Source organism: Erinaceus europaeus, chromosome 12 (genome assembly GCF_950295315.1).
Source record: "Erinaceus europaeus chromosome 12, mEriEur2.1, whole genome shotgun sequence".
Taxonomy (NCBI): domain Eukaryota; kingdom Metazoa; phylum Chordata; class Mammalia; order Eulipotyphla; family Erinaceidae; genus Erinaceus; species Erinaceus europaeus.
In genome coordinates, this window is record NC_080173.1 from 82,327,057 (window position 1) to 82,347,493 (window position 20,437).

Here is a 20,437-nt window from a genome sequence, read left to right on the forward strand (position 1 = left end):
TAATTTATTTTTTATTTTATTTTTTATTACTTACTTATTCCCTTTTGTTGCCCTTGCTGTTTTATTGTTGTAGTCACCATTGATGTCATTGTTGTTGGATAGGACAGAGAGAAATGGAGAGAGGAGGGGAAGACAGAGAGGGGGAGAGAAAGATAGACACCTGCAGACCTGCTTCAGCGCTTGTGATGTGACTCCCCTGCAGGTGGGGAGCTGGGGGCTTGAACCGGGATCCTTACGCCGGTCCTTACACTTTGCGCCACCTGCGCTTAACCTGCTGCGCTGCAGCCCGACTCCCGCTTTGTCTCTTTTTTAAAGTACAGTCTGACTTTATTGAACCTAGAAAATGAATAGTCCAACATCTTAGAATAGAGACATCTGATGACATAAGCCATGCTTTTAGGACTATCTTTAGGGAGTTGGGCAGTAGGGCAGTGGGTTAAGCACAGGTGGCGCAAAGCACAAGGACTGGCGTCAGGACCTGGGTTCAACCCCCCGGCTCCCCACCTGCAGGGGAGTTGCTTCAGGCATCTATCTTTCTCTCCCCCCTCTGTCTTCCCTTCCTCTCTCCATTTCTCTCTGTCCTATCCAACAACGACGACATCAATAACAACAACAATAATAACTGCAACAATAAAACAAGGGCAACAAAAGGGAATCTTTTTTTAAAAAAACTACCTTTAAAAAATTATCTTTATTTGATAATAAAGACAGCCAGAATTGAGAGGAAGGGGGATATAGAGAGGGTGTGCGACAGAAGCTTTCCTCCTGTAGGTGAGGACGGGGGGCTTGCATCTGTGTCCTTGTATACTGTAACGTGTGTGCTCTTTTAAAACTCCTCGTAGGCACCTAATTAGGAGGCGTGCTGAGCAATGGAGAAACACAACTTCAGGGTGTAGGGTTATAGACCATTTGGGTTTTTGACTCTTCCTAGTGCTCTTTTAAAACTATCTTAACAAAATTTCACCTCAACTATCCACTTGGTAAAATACTGCTTTCACCCATGCACACATTCACAGCAACTTGACACTCCAGATAAATACCTCTGAGAAAAAAAAAAAAAAAAACAGTAGAAGTGTAAGTATTTTTTCCCCTTAAGGCTTTCTGGTAGTTCATGTTGGGATGCTCTTCATTATAACTGAAACTCCTACTTAAAACACTTTATATTCAGAGACAGTACAGTGCTTGTACTTTTTTTATCATTGCTTCCTTTACTTACCAAGGAACAAAAATCTTTTTATACGCAAGGGTATGCTTCTGAGCCAACTATTAAATATGGCCTTGTGGTGGTAGAGTAGTCGTGTTCCTACCTACCTGATATTTATGTCTGCTTGGTGCTCTAGCAGAAAGAGGGCGCTTTTGCTGTCCTGCCGCTGCATGGCCATGTGCAGCAAGGTCTGCCCATCTGACATGGTGTCGTTGATGCAAGCCCCAGAGCCCAGCAGCTGGGCTGCGATAGTATGCATGCCTGAGAAACAGACAAGCCCTGATCAACGCGTGCCAAGCTTCCCCGTCCCCAATGTCTTACTACAACAAACACATGCTCTCAATTTCTCAAAGCCAGCAGTTTCCTGTTGTGTATTACAGGGTTAACCCAAACAGAAAGGTTATTTTTACAGCTAAATGATTAGCACTAACACTTTCATACATCTCCATCCCTCCATATCCTGCCCCCTCCCCAACCTATCTGAGGTCTAGCTGTCTGCAGATGTCAACAGCCTCTGGCACTGACTTACCAGTCCATAATGCCAAGCCCAGAACAGTCTGGTCTCGAGAATCCTTAAGGCTGAAGTCTGGGATGATTTGCAAGTTGTTGGTGGCATGGAGAGCATTAGCTAAATTTTTGAAAATGAAAACAACAATAAGTTTACCATCACATGAATCACATTTAAAATATTCAAAAGAATCAGAGTTCAGTTTCAAATTGAATGATTGGCCACAAGGTGATCATTTTTACATTGAGAATTGATAAGTCTGTGGGAAGTGGAGGCCCCAAAATAACAAAGATATTTTGGGGCAAAGTTTATGGGCTAAAATTAATTATTTTACTGAGGTTCAATCCCCAGCACCAGCAAAAACCAGAGCTAAGCAGTGTTCTGGCCTCTATCTGCTTCTTTCCCTCTATATTTCAAAATAAATAAATTAATTAAATCTTTTAAAAATTATTTTAGGGGATTGGGCGGTGGCGCAGTGGGTGAAGCGCACGTGGCACAAAGTGCAAGGACTAGTTCAAGGATCCAGGTTCGAGCCCCCGGCTCCCCACCTGCAGGGGAGTCACTTCACAGGCAGTGAAGCAGGTCTGCAGGTGTCTATCTGTCTCTCCCCCTCTCTGTCTTCCCTTCCTCTCTCCATTTCTCTCTGTCCTATCCAACAACGAACAACATCAACAATGGCAATAATAATAACCACAACGAGGCTACAACAACAAGGGCAACAAAAGGAGGAAAAAATGGCCTCTAGGAGCAGTGGATTCGTGGTGCAGGCACCGAGCCCAGCAATAACCCTGGAGGGAAAAAAAATTATTTTAAAGCTTAAAACATTAAATCATGACAAACAAAAATTACTATGTAAATACTCACTGCATCAACCATTGAAAAGACTTTTATAACAATGCCCTGGAAGAGGTGGGATGGTGGCTCAGATGTAGAGCCCACATCACCACACTGGAGGACTAGGGTTCAAACACCTGGTCCCCACTGCAGTGGGGGAGTTACAGAGTTTCAGAAGCAGCTGAGCTATTCAACAGATGTCTCTTCTCTCTCTGCCTGTTTGTCTTTATTAGGAAGAGGGGAACTAAAAAAAAAAAAAAAAAAAGCCCACCGGAAATGGAGTCATGTAGATACTGAGCCCTAGTAATAACCATGGTAACAAAACAAAACACAAACCAACCAACCTAACAAGCCAATGCTTTGGACAAGTTTTCCAATACATTATTCCTACCATAATAAAGCTTCTACATGCCAAGACAAAGGTACATTCTAACAAAATTCCATTTCCTTCCTTTCCCAAGCATAGTGTTAAAACTGCTGTTCTTAATAAGGAGGCAGGTAAAAATAAAACCAATTTGAGGCTAGACAAGAAAACATAGGGATACTGGCCTTGTCCACTACAGAGGCTTCCCCTGGCCTTTTTTTTTTTTTTTTTTTCCTGGCTCACCTGGAGGCAGATGAAAGGAATCACTAGAGTATGGAGCATCTGCTACAGCACAGTTGTTGGTATTTCTCTCTCTCTTTTTCCTTATGTATTCTATTTTACTGACCAAGAAATGAAGAACCAAAGAGTATGCAATGGTTAGCAGAAGACTGGGAACTAGAATCCAGGGTGTCTTATGTTTAGATCTGTGTCCTTTTTTTTTTTAAGTATTTATTTTATTCCCTTTTGTTGCCCTTGTTGTTTTATTGTTGTTGTAGTTATTACTGTTATTATTGTTGTTGGATAGGACAGAGAGAAATGGAGAGAGGAGGGGAAGACAGAGAGGGGGAGAGAAAGACAGACACCTGCAGACCTCTTTCACTGTTGGTATGCTTCTAAAAACCCCTTCTGTTTCATTAGTTTAATCCCCCCTGCTTAACACTATTCTATTTACATAACCACTTCATGCTATTTACATAACCTCTGTTAACAAGCACCACCTTCCCTCCAGGGCATTGGTGGTTCAGTGGTAGAATTCTTGCCTGCTCCGCCCCCTCTCCTTGTCATACCCTGATTTTCACCAGTCACTTTTCTCTCCACCCTCTGCGTCGCATCCTGTTCCCACCCTACTGGGCTAGTATATTTATAAGGACAAGATTGTTTGTAGTGTAGAGTTTAGTTTAGCTTAGCTCGGTATAGATTGCGCTGCGTCCTGCATGAATAAAGAGATACTGCCTACAGTTCAACCATGAGCCCCTGGTCGTCTGTTACCCGCCCGTGAAGCCAGCCCGGCGAAAACAACATTTCACCACCTGTTAAGCGACCCCCCTGCAGGTGGGGAGCCGGGGGCTCAAACCGGGATCCATACACTGGTCCTTGCACTTTGTGCCACCTGTGCTTAATCCGCTGCTCTACCACCCAACTCCCATTTGTGTTCTTTTTACACTCTTCTTGAAACTGGAGGCTTACTCTGGTGTTATTTATTTTTTTTAATTTATAACATGGAAATATTGACAAGACTATAGGATAAAGTGTTCACACCAAGGCAAGGCTTTGGACTTGGAAAATGAACCACAAATAAAAGAGAAGTAGAGGTTATAACAGCTTAATTCAATAGGTGAAATGGAAGGTCCTATCCTGAAAATGTACATAAGAAAAAACATAGCCAGACTATACTCACCTACTTGGACCTAAAAGGATAATTTAAAATATTTTATTTATTTATTACTGAGACATACACACACAGAGACAGAGAGAGAAAGAGAAAGAGAGAGAGAGAGAAGAGACAGAGACAGACACAGACAGAGAAAAATAATAATGTGGTGGTGGGGAACCAGAGTATCACTCTAGTACATGCGTTGCCAGGGACCGAACTTCAAAACTCATGGTTCCAAGTCCAATATTCTAGCCATTAAGCCTCCTCCTAGATCATCAAAGGCCCTTCCTTCCTTCTTAGAAGACAATTCATCAAAGGAGTAAACATCAGTTCTGTAATTAAAGAATCAGAACATGAGTAAAAATAGGAATAATTTCCACCGTGTTACCTTTCTGCTCAAGGATGACAGATACCACATCTGGATGATTATAGGCAATCGCCATGTGCAGTGGTGTCTGCAGATAGATGCTGTCCACTGAGCTGGCCAGGGATGCGGCCTCCTTTGGCAAGGGCAGAGCTTCATCTGTCTGCAGGTTTGGGTTGGCACCCTGCTGCAGAAGCTCTGCAGTGAGGTTGGCTAGGCCATGTCGACAGGCTGTGTGCAGTGGGGTTTCTCCCTGAAAAGAAACATACTCCAAGTTGGTGCACTTCTAGAGACTGGGAATTTCCTTTACAAAGGGCTATCAGCCTAAGTGCTAAAACTCACATTCCTACTGTCAGTCACAGCCTTTAGCTAATCCTCTCACCAGCAGACCTCCACTCCTGCCTGTCTCCTCTCCATGTCAGTCCCCTATGTCATCATCTTTATTGTTCCCAGTGTCTTTTCAGTACCCTCCAAACACTCTGGCTTCTCATCTTCATAATTTTCAATGATGATTTTTTTTTGCCACCAGGGTTAATAAAGAGGCTCGGTTTCTGCACAATTCCACCGCTGCCGGTGGCACTCCCCCCCCCCGACAGAGGGTGGTGAGAGAGTAGGAGAGACACCACAGTATTACTCCATGCTCATGAAGTGGCCTAAAGTTTGAACTTGGGTCCTTGAACATGGTGATGTTCACTCTACTAGATGAACTACTTGCTGGACCCTCTAATGATCTTAAATGGCCTTCAGTTTTTTAGTAATTAGTTTGCTAAGTATGAAACTATTATTAAGCAATCATAACAGACATCTCCCAGTTATCACTAAAATGAACACTGTGAAAAGGTAAGAGGCTCAGAGTCACAGTCTTAAGAGATGAGCACTGCTAAATCTGACCATATCTCTCTCTTTAAAACCCACTGGCATATGAGCTCATTTTTGAACTGTAAACAAGACCTCCTTCCCCTACATTAAAAAATTAATAACACGGAGCGGGGGAGTGGTAGAGTCTTAATGCTCTTGAGGCCCTGGGTTCAAGTCTCACCACAAGAAAGCACCAAGGGTAGAACCAAGTTGAGTTCTATGATGTTGAATCAGTGCTGTAATGCTTCTAGCTTTCTCTATCAGGAAAGAAAGGGAGAAAGGAAGAAAGGAAGGAAGGAAGGAAGGAAGGAAGGAAGGAAGGAAAGCAGGAAGGAAGGACAAACCTAACTGCACAGTAAAAATTTTGATCAGTGGTCTGGGAGGTGGTGCAGTGGATAAAGCACTGGACTCTCAAGTCAAGCATGAGGTCCCGAGTTCAATTCCTGGCAACCCATGTACCAGAGTGATGTCTGGTTCTCTCTATTCTCCTTTCTCATGAAAAATATTTAAAATAAAATAAAATAAAATGTGCAAGGTCTTAATACTGACTCTATTATTATTATTTTAAAAAAAGATTTTATTTATTTATTAATGAGAAAGATAGAAGAGAGAAAGAACCAGACATCACTCTGGCACATGTGCTGCCAGGGATCAAACTGAGGACCTCATCCTTGAGAGTTATAAGCCTTATCACTGCACCACCTCCTGGACCACACTGACTCTATTATTTATGGGTTACTTAAAACTGAAATCTTAATATCCTTTACCCTGAAATAAGGGATTCATTAATAAATGTCAGAAACACCTCTTCTAAATCCATCGAGAATCAAAATTGAAAAAAAAAAAATTCTTAGGGTTCCTAGCAAAATGTATTTGGTAAAGTAAATGTGATCTTAAAGATAAATATTTCCTCCTAGTCTGAAAATAACAAAGTGAAGCAACTACTGTTTAGTAGCTAATGTCTGCTGTCAGTACTAAAAAAAATCTCAGTTCTTTCCATCTTAATCACACTTTATAAAATCAACATTAATCCCATTTTACAGATGAGGAAACTGAAGCTTGGGTTAAGCAGCTTGCCTAAGCTCACATAAGGAGGGAGGGGAAATGAGAAACCTGATGAACCCACAAACATCCACCCCCAAAGAGCCACAATGCCATATAGTCAAGTCTGCTATGATACAGACTAAATAAATATTCACTTAGGAAAGACTCCATAAATGTGAAATGTAAGAAAAAAGAAATGAAGATGCCACTATGGTAGGTTTTGAAGTATGTCTGCTAATCCCTGCAAGGTCCTGAATTCTGTAACATCTGCTTCAGGATCTAGCATATAATACATGCTTAGGAAGCAGTTGTTGAATTCATCAATCAGCTAATATTTGAGGATAAAAAATTTCCAGTTTTTTTTTAAAGTATGCATTATTTTAACAAAGCTTGGAAGAACAATAATCTATTTCTGCTACATACTACCCCTGCCATTTCTTCCTTAGACCAAGAGCAGTTCCCCTTGCTGCCTTGTAACACTTACCCACTTGTTTCTGTGGTTGACATGGGCACCGTTGGTTGCCAGAAAAAGAGCTGCTGCCTCATTTCCGGCTCCAGCTGCCCTCTGCAGTAAGCAATTTTCTAGGAGAAAAGAGCACATTCAATCTCCATTTGCATAAACATGAGGTCAAGTTCTACTCTGTACCATACTGGCCCATCTTCACTTTAAAAAAAAAAAAAAGTTTTATTTATTTATTATTATCTTTATATATATATTGGATACAGACAGCCAGAAATCAAGAGGTAGGGGTGTGACAGAGAAGGAGAGAGGTAGAGAGACACCTGCAGCCCTGCTTCACCACTCATAAAGTTTCTCCCCTGCAGGTGGGGACCAGGGGCTCAAACCTGGGTTCTTGCACATTGCAATACATGCACACAACCAGGTGCGCCACCACCTGGTCCCTTCACTTTTCTTTTGTTCTTTTTTTTTTTTTTTTGCCAGAGCACTGCTCAACTCTGATTTGTAGTAGTATGGTCTTTTTTAAAAAAAATTTTTTTTTTTAAGATTTATTTGTTAATGGGGAAAGGGCAGGTGGTAACACACTCTGTTGAGAGCACAGGTTATCACGTACAAGGTCCCAAGTTCAAGCACACAGTCCCCACTTGCAGAAGGGAAGCTTCATGATTGATAAAACAGGGCTGCCGGTGTTTCTCTTCCTCTCACTGTCTCTCCCCTATCCCTCTCAATTTTTATGTCCTACCAAAAAGAAAGAGGGGGAAGGGGGTGGAAGGTGGGGAGAAAATCAGATCACACTGTGGCTGGCACATGGGATGCCAGAAGTCAAACTGAAAACCTCATGCTTAGAAGTCCAAGGCTTGGGGGTCGGGCAGTAGTGCAGTGGGTTAAGCGCAGGTGGTGCAGGGCGCGGGGACCGGCATAGGGATCCCAGTTCGAGCCCCCGGCTCCCCACCTGCAGGGGAGTCGCTTCACAGGCGGTGAAGCAGGTCTGCAGGTGTCTGTCTTTCTCGCCCCCTCTCTGTCTACCCCTCCTCTCTCCATTTCTCTCTGTCCTGTCCAGCAACAATGACATCAATAGCAACGATAATAATAACCACAACAATGATAAAAACAACCAGGGTAACAAAAGGGAAAAAATGGCCTCCAGGAGCAGTGGATTCATAGTGAAGGCACTGAGCCCCAGCAATAACCCTGGAGGCAAAAAAAAAAAGAAGTCCAAGGCTTTGTCCACTGTGCCATTTCCCAGGCACCACCGCCCCAGCTCCCAACACCCTCACACACAATTCACAACTGGTAAGCCCACACGTCAAGTAGGTGCCAGTTAATTCTACATGGGCACTCTCTGTATGTGGACACAGAGATTAAGGATAAGCCTGGGCAGAGCACAGACCTGGTCTGGTTAGACTGCCGCAGACACTCACTGTGCCCTACCTTTGCCACTCGCACCACCACTGGCCAAGATCAGAGGTAAGTTTTGTCTCCATATTGGGGACATATCAGGCCAGGGAATTCTTTGTGGTGAGGGATCTGTATAGCACATTGTACAACATTTAGCAACACCTCTGGCTTCAGTTAGAAAAATAACTATAGCTATTGCTAAATGCCCTGAGAGGGGGGCAAGTAGGGAAGGGAGAGTTGTCCCTATCTGAAAATCATTGGGCTAGGTGACCATTTTGAAAACACTATGACTTAACTGAAATTCTAGGAGAAAACTATGCTTAATACTCATTGATTGGCCTGGAAAGTGGTGTAGTGGGTACAGCATTAGGCACTCAAACATGGGGTTCTGAGTTCAATCCCCAGGCATTGCCTGTGCTAGTGATACACGCCAGCTGAACCTGGGGTCCTCTCTCTCATTAATCAATCAGTCTTAAAAAATATATAGTGTTGCTCAATGGATCTTAAATATGTTTTCTGCATAGCAGTGTTTTGATTAGCATTATAGTTCCTTTATAAAAACGAATCTTACAAAGAAAAGTCATCTTACTTCTTTTTTTCTCAAAACAGTTTCTAGTCTGGGGCTATCTTTCTCTATCAAGTGGAATTTCCTTTTTGGATACACACAAATGTCTCCCCACCCTGTTTTGTTTTTTGTTTTTTGAAATCAGACCACTGCCCAGATCTAGTTTGTGGCAGTGCTGGGGGCTGATCCTGAAAGCTCAGAGCTCAACTAAGTGTACCACCACCTAGTCTATTTTCCATTCTTGTGCTTCAAAACATTTAACCAGCAGAGCCAGGTGAGGTGCACCTGGTTAAGCACACACATTACAGTGCACAGGACCCAAGTTCAAGCCCCTGGTAGGGGGAAGTCTTCACAAATGATGAAGAAGAGCTGCAGGTGTCTCCTCTACGTCCTCCGCCCCTTTTAATTTCTTTTTTTATTTCTTTTCTTTTTTTAAAGATTTTATTTATTTATTAATGAGAAAGGAGAAGAGAGAGAGAAAACCAGACACCACTCTGCACATGTGCTGCTGAGAATTAAAAGTTGGGATGTCATGCTTGATAGTCTAATGCCTTATCCACTGCGCTTTCTCCCAAACCACCCCTCTTAATTTGTCTCTCTCTGATAATAAATAAAAAAAATATTACACATATTACAGAGCACAAGGACCAAGGTTCAAGCCCTGCTCCCCACCTGCAGAGAGGACACTTCTGAGCGATGAAGCAGTACTGCAAGTGTCTCTTTCTCTCTCTCCCTATCTTCTCCTTCCCTCTCAATTTGTTTCTCTCCAATAAATAAATTTGAAACAAGATTGGAAAATAATAACTTGAGCTTTTACTGTAGTTCAAATTAAATGAAAAATAATTCTCATAACAGTAAGTCATTCCACTTCTAAATGCTTGGTTAAAACACTGACACAATGTATTTTGTCTACTTGTTTTGTTTTTAAGCTAGAGACAGAGTATTAAAAATTCATCACGGATCCTTCTTCCTCCAGTGCAGTCGGAGTCAGGCTCAGAGGTGGGCTGTGAATGTACGTGGCAAAGCAGCAGCGCATTATCCAAGTGAGCTATTTCACAACAGCTGAAGGAGCCTCCAGGCCCGCACATCATCTCCCAGGGACTTAAGCTTTACCTGTTACTGTATCAGGTGCATTTGTGTTGCTGCCACGCTGAATAAGTCTGGCGGCAAAGCTGTTCTCATCAAATGAAGTCCCGTTTACCACAGGGAGGTCTTCGAAGGGGTTGACAGACTGGTCGGAAGACACAGTGATGTACTGTACCGCAAGCCACAGAGCCGTGCTGCCCTCATGATCTTTCAGTTCTAAATCTAATCTGAAGTAAGGAAGCAGTGTGGACAGTAAACAATCTGCAGAAGGTCTGTACTGCCTCATTTTTACTTGTTATACTTTTTGGAAAAAAAAGTTTTAATTTTACTTAGACTCATTAAAATTTACAACATCAAAAAAAAAACATTTTAAAAATATTTTTCATTCACAATCCCACCCTCACAACTGCTTTTTCATTTTCCATGTTTCCCTACGTACTGTTTACACTGCAGCAACTGACTGAAAACATATTCGTTCCGGGCCATGATAGACAAGTGTAAGGGTGTCCTGCAAGAGAAAGAGGAAGTGAAGTCAACGCTGGACAGCAACTGCTTTGGGAAGTCAGGCGATTATCAGATGGCAGTGAAAGTTCATAGTCAAAGTTCATTAGTTTATCGCATGAATTTGTTATTCTAGTCTGACAACAGCACAGAATTTTTATTTATTTATTTATTTATTTTTACCAGAGCACTGCTCAGCTCTGACTTAGGATGGTGCAGGGGATTGAACCTGGTACTTTGGAGCCTTAGGCATGAAAGTCTCTTAGTATAACTATTATGCTACCTATCCCAACCCTGAATTCTTATTGTTTGTGAGGGCATGCAAAAGGTATAAATACTGAGTTGGAAGCTGGGGAGATGGCTCAGTAGATAGAGCATAGGACTTATAAGGAAAGGTCCTGAGTTCCATCCCTACTCAGAACAGTGCTGATTCTCCTTCTTTTTTTAAAATATATTTTATTTATTTATTTACCCTTTTGTTGCTTTTGTTTTTCATTGTTGTTGTAGTTATTATTGCTGTTGTTATTGATGTCATCGTTGTTGGATAGGACAGAGAGAAATGGAGGGAAGAGGGGAAGACAGAGAGGGGAAAGAAAGATAGACACCTGCAGACCTGCTTCACCGCTTGTGAAGCGACTCCCCTGCAGGTGGGGAGCCAGGGGCTTGAACCGGGATCCTTACGCTAGCCCTTGTGCTTTGCACCACATGCGCTTAACCTGCTGTGCTACTGCCCAACTCCCATTCTGATTCTCCTTCTCCATCACAAATTTAAAATAAAAATTCAGATAGAGAGGGGGGGAAATACCATAGCACTGGAACTTCCTCCCAATGCCACGGGACTTCTCGTGTGGAGCCAAAGCTTGAACTTGGATCACAAACATGGCAAAAAAAAAAAAAAAAGCATCCTACCTATCTCTCTGACACCCAGTAAGTAATTCTTTCATTGTTCTTTAATTTTTAAAAGTATTTATTTATTTATCTATTCCCTTTTGCTGCCCTTGTTGTTTTATTGTAGTTATTGATGTTGTCGTTGTTGGATAGGGCAGAGAGAAATGGAGAGAGGAGGGGAAGACAGAGAGGGGGAGAGAAAGATAGACACCTGCAGACCTGCTTCACTGCTTGTGACTCCCTTGCAGGTGGGGAGCCAGGGGCAGGAAATGGGATCCTTAAGTCAGTCCTTGTGCTTTGTGCCACGTGCACTTAACCTGCTGCGCTACCACCTGACTCCCATTTTTCTTTAATTTTTAAAGCACAGCGCTAGTCAGTTCCGGTTTATGGTGGTGTGGGTGGGGAGAGTTTGGAATCTGAGGCCTCAGAGCCTCAAACACGAAATTCTATTACATAACCGTGCTGCCACCCCCCCAGGTCCTAGTAAGAAGCTCTCTTACACACATACTGAGCGAGTCCAGTTTGAAGTTGGTTCCATCTGCTGTTGGTGATTCATGTGACTTAACTCACCTGCAGTGCCTTTGCCATCCCCCCAAAAGCAAGTCCTTTCTCAGATTTTATTTGTTATAAATACACATATATTTTGCCCTCGTTTTTAATTTTTTTATTTATTTCTTATTAGATAGAGACAGAGAAAACTTGAGGGGGCAGAGGAGATAGAGAAGGAAAGAGACAGAGAGACACCTGCAGTCCTGCTTCACCACTCATGAAGCTTCTCCCCTGCAGGTGGGGACCAGGGGCTTCAACCTGAGTCATTCATTGCGCATTGTGGTATCTGCGCTTAACCAGGTGCGCCACTACCTGGGCCCCGTCTTAGATCTTAGACTATGTAATTATACAAACTCCTTAACTAAGTATTTCTGGGAAGAGGCAAAAAGGAAAACAGTAACCAGCCAACAACTATCATGTGTGCAAAGGGCTGTGCTGTGAAAGAAGATGCTCAAAAACTAAGAGTTGTCTAAACTGGAAATATTTACAAGGAAGAAACTGGATTTAATACAGAGAAATTTCTAACAATTAGACATCACAGAAAAAACATTTATGAAGGCGGGAGATAGCTCACCTGGTAGAATGTAGTGTACCATATGCAAGGACCTGGGTTTGAGCCCCTGACACCACACAGGAGTACCATGCACAAAGGGGAACTTCATATGTGGTGGAGTGGCGCTGTGGTGTCTCTCCTATCTATAGATGCCTGTCTCTCTCTGTCTATAACTGAGGGGAGGGAAGTCCTCTGGGGAGTGATAGAATTATGCAAGCACAAAGCTCCAGCAGCAATAAGTAACAAACTCCTCCTAAAAGAAACTAAACAACACTAACAAAGATGTTGGAAGGTTTCTTTGGGTGAGATGGACTAAGATGACATAAACTGTTTAAAAATAGAAAGGCTTCTGTTACCCAAGATGGAAATAGTTTTCTTAAATGCCCATGGTTCTTGGCTGTACCTGTTTTGCATTAAAAAAAAGTTTTTGACTTCAATTTAAAAAAGAAGAGAAAAGAAGAAACAAGAAAAGAACTTACTAAGTGTCAGTAAAATGGCTCACTTGCGCAGCGCGCTGCTTTGCTGTGTACATGACCCATGTTTGAGCCCTGCTCGCACCACCATGACATAAGCTTTGGTGCTGTGGTCTCTTTCACTGTCTCAATCTCTTCCCTACCTAAAATAATAATGATGATGACAATGATGATGATGCAAAAATATCAACTGAAATGTCAAACCAAAGACCATGAAGTCCCTATCTGCCAACTATGTGGTCCAATAAAATAACTTTACGGTAACAGTACTAAGAACCGTCTAGCTGCTACCCAACTTACCTGCCCTTGCTATCTTGCATATTGGGGTTTGCGCCAGCCTGTAAGAGAGCCTCTGCAATCTGTGCCATCTGAGACATCACATCTGCTGAGTGTTTCTTTGGACTGTACAATGCCACAAGGTGCAATGGTGTCTCCTGGGCACCCAATGTAGCAGCATTGACAAGGGCCCCATTCTTAATGAGGAAAGTGGCAGTGAAGAGATCTCCTTAAAAGAAACAACAAAAGAAATGGTGACAAATGATAACACCCAAGATAATTTTTTAATATATTATTTATTTATTTATTCCCTTTTGTTGCCCTTGTTGCCCTTGTTGCTATTATTGATGTTGTTGGATAGGACAGAGAGAAATGGAGAGAGGTGGGGAAGACAGAGAAGGGGAGAGAAAGATAGACACCTACAGACCTGCTTCACCGCTTGTGAAGCGACTCCTCTGCAGATGGGGAGCCAGGGGCTCGAACTGGGATCCTTACGCCGGTCCTTGCGCTTTGCACCACCTGTGCTTAAGCCGCTGCGCTACCGCCCGACACCCAAGATAATTTTTTAGGGTTATTGCTGGGGCTCAGTGCCTGCACCACGAATCCACTGCTTCTGGAGGCCACCTTTCCCATTTTGTTGCTCTTGTTGTTGTTGTTATTATTGCCATTGCTATTGCTGTTGGATAGGACAGAAAGAAACCAAGAGAGGAGGGGAAGGCAAAGAGGGAGAGAGAAAGATAGACACCTGCAGACCTGCTTCACGGCTTGTGAAGGGACCCCCCTGCAGGTGGGGGAGATGGGGGCTCGAACCGGGATCTTTACGCAGGTCCTTGCATTTTGCACCATGTGTGCTTAACCTGCTGTGCTACCACCTGACCCCTTATTATTTTATTTTTTAAGATAAGAGACAGAAAGGCAGAGAGGACACAGCACCAAAGCTGCCTTCAATGGTGTGGGTCAGGCTTGACTCTAGGTACACTAACCAAGTGAGATATTCTGCTGGTCTCCAGGAGAAACCACTGTAGCTACCTTAAAAAGGTAATGGCAATAACTGCAACAAAGAGGTACAGACAACTGTGACTGCAGTGGACACACTGGAACAACTAATTAGTAAAGAACACAGAATCATTACATATTCTGATTTAAAAGGTTCTGGTTAGAGTACACATTACAGTGTGCGAGGAATGAAGTTCAAGCCCCCAGTCTCCATCTGCAGTGGAGAGGGAGGGGAGCTTCACAAGTGGCAAAGCAGTGCTACAAGTATCTCCTCTCTATCTCCTCCTCCCCTCTCAATTTATTTATGTCCTATCAAAAAAGGAAAAAGGAAGAAAAAAAAAAAAATGACCAACCACTAGAAGTACTGGATTTGTTGTGCAGGCACTGAGATCCAGCATTAAATCCAGTGGCAGTTAAAATAAATAAGTAAATAAATGAATAATAGATTCTGGTTAACGTATGACATCTTATCATTTGTCTTGCTCCTTCACCTGAATGTCACTTCACTAATTAAGAATACCAAAGCTAAACCCCCACACCTATGGTCAGCTAATTTGTGAAAAGGGGGCCCAAATCATGAGAAAAAAGAAAGAAAAAAAGGGAGGGAGGGATCGAGGGAGGGAGAGAGAGAGAGAGAGAAAAGCCATGGAGGCAGAATTATGGTTATGCAAAGAGAGAGAGAGGATGGAGGATGGACTGATTTACCTTTTGGTTAGATGCATATGGGCAGAGGAGATGTCATCCCTCTGCCCCTAGGACTCACAGACAACGGCTGTTAATTTCACTTTTCCCACAAACTGACTGGTTTAATTGGCTACTAAGATGATTGATTACTGTTTATTTATAGATTTTAACAGGTGTCCAGAAGCAGATCAAATCTCTTAGACTTAAATTTAAACCTTACAGGCAGGTGAAGAGGCTCCCCTGGATAGTATGCTGTTTTGTCATAGTTGTGACCCAGGTTAGAGCCCAGGTCCCACTGTATTGAAAGAAGCTTTGGTGCTGTGATCTCTCTCTTACTCTTTTTTTTTTTTTTTTTTTTTTACCTCCAGGTTTATTGCTTGGGCTCGGTGCCTGCACTATGAATCCACTGCTTCTGTTGGCCATTTTTTCTATTTTTTTATTGGATAGGACAGAGAGAAATTGAGAGGGTAAGGATAGATAGAGAAGAGAAAGACACCTGCAGACCTACTTCAGTGCTTTTTTTTTTCTTTGATTTTTTTGGAATGGACAGAAAGAAATTGAGAGGGGAAGATAGAGAGGGAGAGAGAAAGACAGACATCTGCAGACCTGCTTCACCACTTCTGACCCCACCCCCACACCTCACAGGTGGAGAACCAGGATGGTGAACTGGGATCCTTGCACTTCATACTATGTGTGCTTAACCTGGTGCACCACTGCCTGGCCCCCCTCTTTTTACTTTCTTTCTCTAAAATAAGTAAGTTTAACCTTACTTTAGGTTCACTTTAAGTGGATATCTTTAGTACATAACTCAATTTAATCATTTGGACAGATCTACAGGCTGACAACTCAAACTGGAAAAGGAACAGTGAAAATAATCCTTAAAGGAATTGGTACTGGCTATGGTGCTACAACTCAGGATCAAGCTAAGAGCTGCAGTCTGACTCTACCAAGAGGTATCCACTAATTCTGTTTCCCATTATCTCAATAACTTGTAAAGCAAAAAGGATCCCACCTTTACAGATGAGGAGGAGACTCAAGAATGACTGACTTCAAGGTCAAAGTACAGATGGATTAACCAGAACTACATCCTGGTGCACCAGACCTCCAGCTATGGTGCTCTGTGGCCTCTGAGACTCAGAATTAAAGACTAAATCATGCAGAGGGGCAGGTGGTGGCGCACCTGCATGAGGGCACAGATTATAGTGCACAAAGATCCCAGTTTAAGCCCTTGTCCCCAGTTGCAGGGGGACAGCTTCATGTGTGGTGAAGTAAGGCTGCAGATGTCTTTCTCTCTCCTTTTCTTTTATTTATTTATTTAAAAAAGGAGACATTAACAAAACTGTAGGATAGGAGGGGTACAACTCCACACAATTCCCATCACCAGATCTCCATATCCCATCCCCTCCCCTGATAGCTTTCCCATTCTTTATCCCTCTGGGAATAAGGACCCAAGGTCATAGTGGGTTGCAGAAGGTGGAAGGTCTGGCTTCTGTAATTGCTTCCCCGCTGAACATGGGTGTTGACTGGTCGATCCATAGTCCCGGTCTGCCTCTCTCTTTCCCTAGTAGGGTGGATCTCTGGGGAAGCAGAGCTCCAGGACACATTGGTGGGATCGTCAGTCCAGGGAAGTCTGGTTGGCATCATGCTGGCATCTGGAACCTGGTGGCTGAACTCTCTCTCCTTTTCTATCCCCCCCATCTCTCTCAATTTCTGTCTCTGTCCAAAAGAAAAAAGAAAAAAAAGACTATCTTTTTTTAAAAAAAGATTAAATCATCTGAACATAAACATCAAAAAATGCATCACCAATTTTTGTAACTAAGCAATCACCAAAATATTTAATAACTTGTCAAATATGTTTGTTCATGAAACATAAGAATTTAACTCCCTAAAAGGAAAGAACATAGTTCTGCAATTTTTTTTTTTATTACAATGTTTCCAAAATAAACATTGCAGACACTAACAGTATGGGAAAAAATAATTCTCTGTGTGGTGGAATCTTTCCCCACTGGATACACACCCAGTGCTAAGCATTCGGTGGCTCTGTTCCATGCAAAGTGTTGTCTGGGAAAAATGCATCTGCTCCTGACACTGACATATTCTAAGGATTTCCTTCCTAGGGAACAAAATTTTCCTTTTTTATCAGCCAGCAAATTGAACAACCTAACACATAGCTTAGAGGAATATTTACAGTAAAACCTTTAACCAAAAAGGGGAATGCCACAGCTACAATAGGGCCATATTTGAAATAACTACACCCCACCAAGTAGAAGTAACTTGTGAATGGCACAAAGTATAGCAAAGACAATAGTAGTACAATAAAGCATAATTGGAAGGATAAACATGCATGATTAAGATGTGGGGAAGCCAATACAGTCTTCATCTCTAACATCTCCATGGAAACCAAAAAATGGTGATGGCCAAGTACTTCAGACAACGCATCTACCCCTCTCTAATATTAAGGCCTTGACATTTCTGAAAGCTTTCGATGCACACAATCACTTTACCTCTATACATATTTTCACTTTGTCAAAAATGACTACTGAAAAACAGTCAAGCAGGAGTCACTCAGGATTTAAGAATTAGCAATGTCAGAGAAAAACAAAAGTACAGCACCTTTTCCCCTTGAAAAATTAATTCATTAAGATACAAAATGTGATGTTGGTGGGGTGGAGAGGGGTCAGGAGATAGTGCAACGGATAAAGTCATGGGCCCTGGAGCATGAGGTCCTGAGTTCAACCCCTGGCGCCTCATGTGCTAGGATGATTGCTCTCATTCTCCCTCATATTCTCTCCCTCTTTCTCCTATCCCCCTCAATAAGAAAGAAAGAAATCTTTAAAAAAAGGAAAAAAAAAGTGGTTGGTAAGCTCACTCACCTAGAAGGAGTCTACCTTGTATGTGTGTGACCCATGTGTGTGACCCAGGCTCAATTCTAGGCCTCACAGCATTGAAGGAAGGTTTGGTGATGTGTCTTTCTCTCTGTCCCCATCTTTCTCTTTCTATCTGAAAAAGCTGACCTAGAGTGATGAAGCCCAAGCGACAACAAAAAAGATTAAAATGGTAGGAGCAATAGCTCAGCGGATAGTGTACCTGCCTTGGCTCATGGGAGGTGCAATAGCAAGGGAGCATGTTTCAGTGCTGTGATGTCTCTTTCCCCCAACAGAAAAGAGGCCTAGTGGTCTGGGAGGTGGTGCAGTGGTAAAGCATTGGATTCTCAAGCATGAGGTCCCAAGTTTAATCCCAGGCAGCACAGAGTACCAGAGTGATGACTGGTTCTTTCTCTCTCTCCTATCTTTCTCATTAATAAATACATTCTTAGGAAAAAAAGTATAGATTATTAAATATATATATATACATATTTATATGTATGTGTATAATGTTTTGTCCTCATTTATTTCTATATTCTTCCTATAAATAATGACAATGTACTCAAAATATAGCTACAATTTCAGTAACTTTTCTAGGACAAAAATCAAACTTTTATTTAATGTATTTATTAATGAGACAGAGAGGGGAGAACTTAAGAGCATCACTCTGGCATATGCCAGACCTCATGGCTTTGAGTCCAACTCTTGATCGACTGTGCCACCTCCAAATTTTTCACTTTGCTGTAACAGAAGCTGAGTATGTAAAGATGAAAGTTCTGAACCCATGAATATACTTCAACATTCATGGTTCTGGTACTTTTCCTCTTCTTGTAACTGATTTCCCATCACAATTCCTGATGACATTAACTCACATTTTAGTTAATGGATGGTGTTTCTATGAAGGGACAAATACATTAGCTTTACAGGTCAAAGTGGGTTTTGATCTTGGGTTCAGTGATATACTGAACAAACAACACATCAATTGCTTACAACTAAAAGGTTGTAAGCAACTGAGAAAGTATCATCTTTCTAATACATATATATATATATATATATATATATACATTTTTTTTTCTCTTTTGTTGCCCTTGTTTTTTTTACTGTTGTAAAAAAACTTGTACTACAAGTTTTTATTGTTGTTGTTATTGATGTTGTTGTTGGATAGGACAGAGAGAAATGGAGAGAGATGGGAAAGACAGAGAGGGGGAGAGAAAGACAGACACCAGTAGACCTGCTTCACTGCCTGTGAAGCGACTCCCCTGCAGGTGGGGATCCGGGGCTCGAACTGGGATCCTTACACCGGTTCTTGCACTTTGCACCACCTGCGCTTAACCCGCTCGCTACTGCCTGACTCCCATCTTTCTAGTTTTTCTTCCTAACACCTCGACACTATGAAGAGTTATCAACAAGGCTCAGCAACAGCTCTTCAGTCCCTCCTCTGACACATGTTCTAATCATATAACCTATGAGTACAGACCCAGAAGCATCTGGGTATTTCTGGAAGAGGGTCAGAGTCTTCATAAATGACTTAAGACAAGAGCAAAGCTGCCTGTAGGGAAAACAAAACCAAACAAAAAAAGCAAAACTTCTTCCTACCTCTTTGGATTCCTTTATGCAACAAGCTGCAGCCATTCTTGTCTAGCATGTCCACGTCAGCTTTGTGGCTAACCAGTGTGGAGGCGATGCTCTCTAGTTTTCGTGAAAGGGCCAAATCTAAAGCAAGATCTCCATTGTGATCCACTTCATTCAGCTTCCCAGGGAGCTGCACAGATAATTTTGTACATTAGCACTTATCCAGGAGAAAACAGTACTAATTTTAATCTCCCCCACCTTAACCCCTAAACATAATCTCTTATACAAATGTCAAATTTTAGTGCTGTAACACTTCTTACTCCTCACATTCAACTGCACTCACAAAAGTCTCGTAGGCAACCTCTGGACACATACTGTGTATGGAGCACAGAGTTAACAAAGACCACACAGCAGACACAAACACCATGGAAGCTGATTCAAGGACCAAGGGGGGTGAGAATACAAATGTTTGTGCTGTAAGAACATACACAGTTCCTGAGGGAAACAGCTAATATTTTCATCAAAGACTATCTAATTCCTCAGAACAATTAAAGGTCTCCTACCTACAAGGAAAAAACATTCTATACTCCCTTCTGTTCAGAGCCACTGTATCTCATCCAAGCATGGCAGAAGAGTTGGAGGCCTGAAGGATGCCCAATTTGATTTTGAATAGGAAATGTCTGTACTGGGCATTCAGTCTAAAACAATGTGAAAAACAAACAAACAAAAAAATTTTTTTCTTTTCTTTTTTTTGGTGGTCCCACTGCTCCTCAGCTGACTTTTTCATTCTTTTCATATATATATTTACTTCCCTCTCTTCAAATGTATATAGCGAGAACCCCCACAGCACTCCACCCACAAATCTCCCTCTGGTGTCATAGTGCTTCCTTGTGGTGCTCGAGATTGTAACTAGGCCTCACAAATGGTAAGGCATATGCATTACTAAGTGAGCTATCTTCCTCCCCAAGGTGGAAAAAACTTATGAATGGTTTTTGACAGCATAGTAGTTTTACAGACTCTA

The 20,437-nt window shown here is 42.2% G+C and overlaps 1 protein-coding gene and 1 long non-coding RNA gene across 2 annotated transcripts in view; one reads left to right on the plus strand and one right to left on the minus strand.

Annotated features, from left to right (window-relative positions):
* Positions 1–20,437, plus strand: part of LOC132542034 (uncharacterized) — a 460,964-nt gene that overhangs the window by 419,415 nt on the left and 21,112 nt on the right. The window lies entirely within an intron of this gene.
* The window catches only part of ANKFY1 (ankyrin repeat and FYVE domain containing 1), a 56,415-nt gene that overhangs the window by 19,624 nt on the left and 16,354 nt on the right, over positions 1–20,437 (minus strand). Inside the window, exons 6-13 of the mRNA XM_060204168.1 lie at positions 19,441–19,606; positions 13,325–13,529; positions 10,500–10,568; positions 10,088–10,287; positions 7,036–7,133; positions 4,674–4,902; positions 1,734–1,832; positions 1,312–1,465 (exon numbers count right to left, since the gene is read on the minus strand). Coding sequence (XP_060060151.1) covers positions 1,312–1,465; positions 1,734–1,832; positions 4,674–4,902; positions 7,036–7,133; positions 10,088–10,287; positions 10,500–10,568; positions 13,325–13,529; positions 19,441–19,606 — 1,220 coding nt within the window. The remainder of the gene's footprint in view (positions 1–1,311; positions 1,466–1,733; positions 1,833–4,673; positions 4,903–7,035; positions 7,134–10,087; positions 10,288–10,499; positions 10,569–13,324; positions 13,530–19,440; positions 19,607–20,437) is intronic.